Genomic DNA, 5,288 nt, shown 5'->3' with positions numbered 1-5,288 from the left:
AATCATGAAAAATATTCTTCTCAAGGGAAAGTATCATGGATTTAAAATCAACCTTTTCAGAGCGGGACTGGAACTTTACAGAGAATCCAAATTCAGTGAGACTTCCGCAAGTGCAACTTTCTGAGTGCAAGTCCAAACATTCTCCTCCCGTTATTTGAAAGTTTATTTCTAGCTTCTGTTCATCAGTCACACAAAGCAACAGTATGACAACTTTTTAATCTGACTCTTTTTATTTTGTGACTTGATACAAATAACCAGTAGCAGTAATAAAAGCAACCATTGTTTCCTGTTGACACTTGCCAGAATTAAGCAGAACTCATCTGTTACCTCCTTAGCATCCAGATGCGCTAACAAAATCTTTGATATCTGGTATCAAACAAGAAGTAAGTATGGCCAGGTTGTAAAATTTCTCTGTGAACAAGACACACAGGCAGTAAGCTACATTTTTCTGCTTGCGTAAACACACACTCATGTAAATTCACCAATTCATACCTAAAAAGAAGGTGGCTCCACGTTTTACAATATCATACGTGGTTTTAAAATGGTGCATTTTTTTCTAGCCACATAATTACAAGCAAATAAATAAATAGGACACAGCTGTTCTCAGCTTTTAGAAATAATGCAGCCATGAATTTTATTACATTATCATCTTGGACTGGAGCATTTGTTACTGATATTTGCATTGATACAGAGTGCCCATGAATAACCAGAGGCATGCATGCGTACTTGCACAATGCTAGGTTACATATATACAACGAAGTTACCCTCAGATTTTACTCTATGATCAGATATTCAGATTCAGCATTGATATACTAAGATGATGTATATGTTTACTGGGCAAGAGTTAACTGAAAAAAAGTTCAACCACTCCCACCCCCCAAAAAATTCACTGAATTCCAAATCAATATGATGCTCAGTGACTATGTCTACATTGGCAAGTATTGTGGACTACATGAAAAGATGTGTAGTGTGAAACAGTTGGTGTTGAGGATCTGATGTCCAGAAAAAAACAAAAAAAGGCATTTCAAGTGCTTTTTACTTTGGATTACCTCTAGTGTGATTCCAGGGAGTGAGAGTTCATTTGTGGATGCGGTGCCCTCCCGGTGTGTTCCTAGAGCACATTGTTCAGTTAATTTCACCCAGAGGAAACCCAGTTCCTGTACTGCAAGACCAAGACATGGCAAAATAAAGAGCACTGGGAGATTCATGTCAAGTGCACTCCTGATACAAATTAAAACACCCGCATGATTGCGCCCTATGTGAACTCTATAAAAAGGCAGGTCCTAGTTCTATCCTTTAAGAACGACGTTCTGGAAGCTGTTAGCAACACCTCCCCTCAGATGTGTTGGCTTCATGCACTGATCAAGTAAGTTACTGGGAGCCCTTCGCAAGCTCACAGTCTGGAAGTTGGCTGTCAGAATTCAGAATTTATCTACAATCATGGAAGTTAGAAGTGGTAGTAGTCTCTAACAAATTGTTGACTATATTGCTGAGACTGAACGATTGTTCATGATACACCCTTTAAAACTTTGTTCACCCCAGCCCTTGTTTGAAATTCTCTGGGCAGAGACATCTTTTTCTATGTCCTTGAGATATTCAATATCCCTAGATCAGTATCAGCCATAAATGGTTCTTTGTGAGAAGAACTTGGAAACATTTTAAGTGAGTCTTTGTGTGCAATGATCTCTTCTGTCAATGTAAAGTGGTTGCTCTGTAACTTAGCAATCCATAGCAGTCAACAGGAGTGATTTATTAATGTTTCCAGTGAGAGTCTGCTTAATACAACCACCACAGCCATGCGGGTGTCTTGGCATCTGACTGCCTACTTTCAGAAGGGGAAACAAGGCTTCAGACAGAACTTAAGAAATGGATGCCTGAGTTTCTTCAGAAACTCAAAACCAGAAAAGCTCTCTGATAATTTACGTCATGTCAGATTCTTATTTTGGTTCATCGTACAATACAAACATCTCGTCCTTTGCACCCTGGCAAAATGGGTAAAGGACCAGCATCAGGCAGCAGCAGAGTGGTGCTGAACCATGCAGAAGGAACTACATGGTAAAAGGGCACTGCGCTGCCAAGAAACCAGACAAAACAAAACACAACGGAGCAGCACTATCTGTGTCTTGCAGATCATAATGTCTCCCATTGATTTCCCTAAGATCTATTTAGATATCTGTGACTCTGCCACATTTTGAGTCTATATGTACTCTGAGAAGTTTTAGTGTCCATTACTTTTAATTCCTTAAAAGCCTATACCCATAACAAAGGTCAGTATTGTAATGCTCGTTGAAATCTCATAGCCACATAATAAAGAGCCTATTTTCCCTCACATTTTAGGGCTCAGGGATGTTATTCAACCTTAGAATCAATGTAAGATGAAGTCAGGATTAGGGAAACCTTACACCTGAAAAACACCATCCACATAGTGGATTCAAAAGCTGAAACCACATAGTACCTGCAGAGTGGCACTTTTTCCCAGTATAGCTTAATAGAAAACAACCTGTCACTGCATCTTCAAGGTAATGATTAACACTAGCAAAGACTAATGACATCTCTGCTTAAACAAGGATTTTGTTAGCTGATACACCTTGCTCCATCAGGAACTGCACATCCAGAAACCTAGAGCAATGCCATACACTGGAACACAGTGCGGAGAAACCCAAGGTAATTGGGAGCGAGTTGCACTATCTCCACGATTCACCACAGCCTGTGCTGTGATAGCACTGCAGTGGTTACACCACAGTCAACAAAGGCACTCCTACCGCTCTGCAGCCATGTCCAGCTGCTTCATCCATCTGTAACGGAACACCCAATATCAAAAAAGATGGTAGTACAGATGAGGTCTAGCTAAAGCGAGTTAGGGACCACTCAGTGAGAGAAAGGTTGACAACAAACAGACACAGCTGCTAATTCCCAACCCATTCACCTAAATATCACTCTCTGGTTTTATACGAATGAAGAGAGCACGCCAGCAAAATATCTTGACCATCCCCATCACATACAACAACAGTTCATTACTTCCTTGATAAGGTTTTCAGAAAATCCAGGACAACTAACTCAAATTTAAAAAACTCACTTTGGCTCTTATAGAATCATAGAATATCTCAAGTTGGAATGTCCATAAGGATCATTGAGTCCAACTCCCTGCTCCTCGCAGGATTTATCTCCTTAATAAGAAGACAGATGGCTGTGCATGTGTTCTCCTGACTGGAAAATTGCTGCCACCCAAGAGGAAAGGAACCCTTGAATTTTCTGTGAGATTGGTGTCCATCTTTACAACACTGTAAATTATGCAAGATGAACGTGCATCTAAACACATCAAACTACTTGAGTTCAAAGGACACAGATACATGGAAATGTACTGAATATCCTCAGCCAACAGCACATCTATGTGAGGCGCCTGAGACAACCTGCATTCAGTGCGAATTACAGCTACTACACAGTAACATTTCTCACCCCTCTCTAGAGATGGAGACGGGAGATTTTCAAAGGCACAAACAAAAAATGTTGAGATCAGAGGGAATTAGACCTAAGGCTTCCATCTGTGCCATTGCATATATTTGGTGTCCACTTCTTACATAGTACCGAAGGGACGGTGCAGGTACCTGCGTGCTGGCAGCTGAGACTCAATTACATTGTAAGGTGTACATGCTGCACACATCCATCACCTTCTCTCTCCCTTGCACTAAACAAAACATAACAGACTGGATTCAACCTTCGTTAAACAATTGCCAATCACCATTGTACTTACTTCGCCTAGTGACAGTTCACCATAATAGCATTACCCAGAATAAGGCTGAGTAACTCAGAGCCAAGTTGTCATTGCTTAAAAGATTTCAAGAAACCATCACTGTTGCTGCCATTAAAGGACATTTTGTTTATTTTCTTTCAGATGTAAAGAGTGCAAGGAATCCCTTCACTGCTGCACACTTTCCTGGGGAGCAGAAAGGGGGCATGGAGAAATTGCACTGCTTGTACTGCCAGAATACAACAGGGCAAAGGATAAGTCTCCATGTACATTTGTTAAGGACATCAGCTATGTGGTAGTGGTGTAGACCCTTGGCCAAGGTAGGCTAGACACATACTTCTGTCCGAGTCTGAGCTGGAACAGAATCAGTTCTGTTCAGTTCTACTCTGTTTCACTTTTCAGCTCAGTCTCTTCTAACTAACTGCACTTTCTGAAGTTAGCAGCATATTTTTGCAGACAGTGTCTGCTTATAGTATTGATAACATTTGATGTTCACAGTTACTACTGAGGATTGGTGTGCAGAAAGGCTCTGGCTTGTACATGCTCCTTTAGAAACCAAGGTCACTGCTCAATCCTGTGTGCCACGCTGGGGTGCCATAAAATAAAAGGTCACATCCGCAGGGAGGAGTGGACAGTACAGGTGACCCAAAACTGACCAACATGGTGTTCCATCTCATATATGTCATACTCAGTATAAATCTGAGAGACCACAAGGGTCAAGCCCTCTTCTTCAATGGCTGGCATCCAAGGGGGACTCTGTCCATTCTTCTGCCTTCAATCCCAATCTGTGCATTCCTGAATCCAGTTGCAGAATCCAGCTCCTGAAGAGAGTTTCCATCTAATGCTGATCCCAGTCTGGGGCTTCTCCAGTGCTGGCCCACAGCATCAGTAGTGATGGTCACGTAATTGCCAAGGGGTGAGTGGTGGGAGGGGGTTCATATTGATTTTGTATATATCTCATCTTATTGTTATTATTTCATTCAAGCAGTTTTAGTTTTCTTTTCCAGTCCATAAGTCTCTCTCCCTTACTCCCTTTCTCTTCCTCTTTGGGAAGGGAGAGGGGTTCATAGAGAGCATCTGTCATTCATCCAGTGGCTGGTCCAGCCCTTGACAGTCAAAATGTTTAAGTGAAGTGTTTTTAACAAGAATAGCAACACACAGCCAACTGGTTAGACAGCAATGTAGACTGAGATATGCAAATATCTGCATTCCAAAACCAGGCAGTTTAAGCTTCTATTCTTTTCACAATGCTTTAAATAAGAATGTGGTAATATACTGGTACCCAAGAATCTCCACACAGTGTATATCTGAAACACTTAAAAGTTCCAAATTTCCATGTTTATTTTTTGCTCATCATTTGACAATTTATTTACTCTTGGCTGTTGTCCCAAACACCCTTCCTGACCTTAAAAATGTCACTACTGGCCTAATTTACAACATCCACAAATCCCGTAAGCAGAAACATGAAAAGTCAGTTCTCAGATTTTTCAGAGAGCTGTTGTACAAGAAGAGGTGTGTCTAGACAACAGCTGAGGGAAAG

At 41.1% G+C, this 5,288-nt stretch overlaps 1 protein-coding gene across 1 annotated transcript in view; it reads left to right on the top strand.

Annotated features, from left to right (window-relative positions):
* Nucleotides 1-1,244: 1,244 nt before the first annotated feature.
* The window catches only part of LOC104493994 (chromosome unknown open reading frame, human C7orf31), a 24,180-nt gene continuing 20,136 nt past the window's right edge, over nt 1,245-5,288 (top strand). Inside the window, 2 exon segments of the mRNA XM_010136769.1 lie at nt 1,245-1,366; nt 3,893-4,043. Coding sequence (XP_010135071.1) covers nt 1,245-1,366; nt 3,893-4,043 — 273 coding nt within the window.

This window comes from Buceros rhinoceros, unplaced genomic scaffold (genome assembly GCF_000710305.1).
Source record: "Buceros rhinoceros silvestris isolate BGI_N320 unplaced genomic scaffold, ASM71030v1 scaffold13325, whole genome shotgun sequence".
Lineage (NCBI taxonomy): Eukaryota > Metazoa > Chordata > Aves > Bucerotiformes > Bucerotidae > Buceros > Buceros rhinoceros.
The sequence above is the reverse complement of the archived record's forward strand: the minus strand, read 5'-3'. Positions and strand labels throughout refer to the sequence as shown.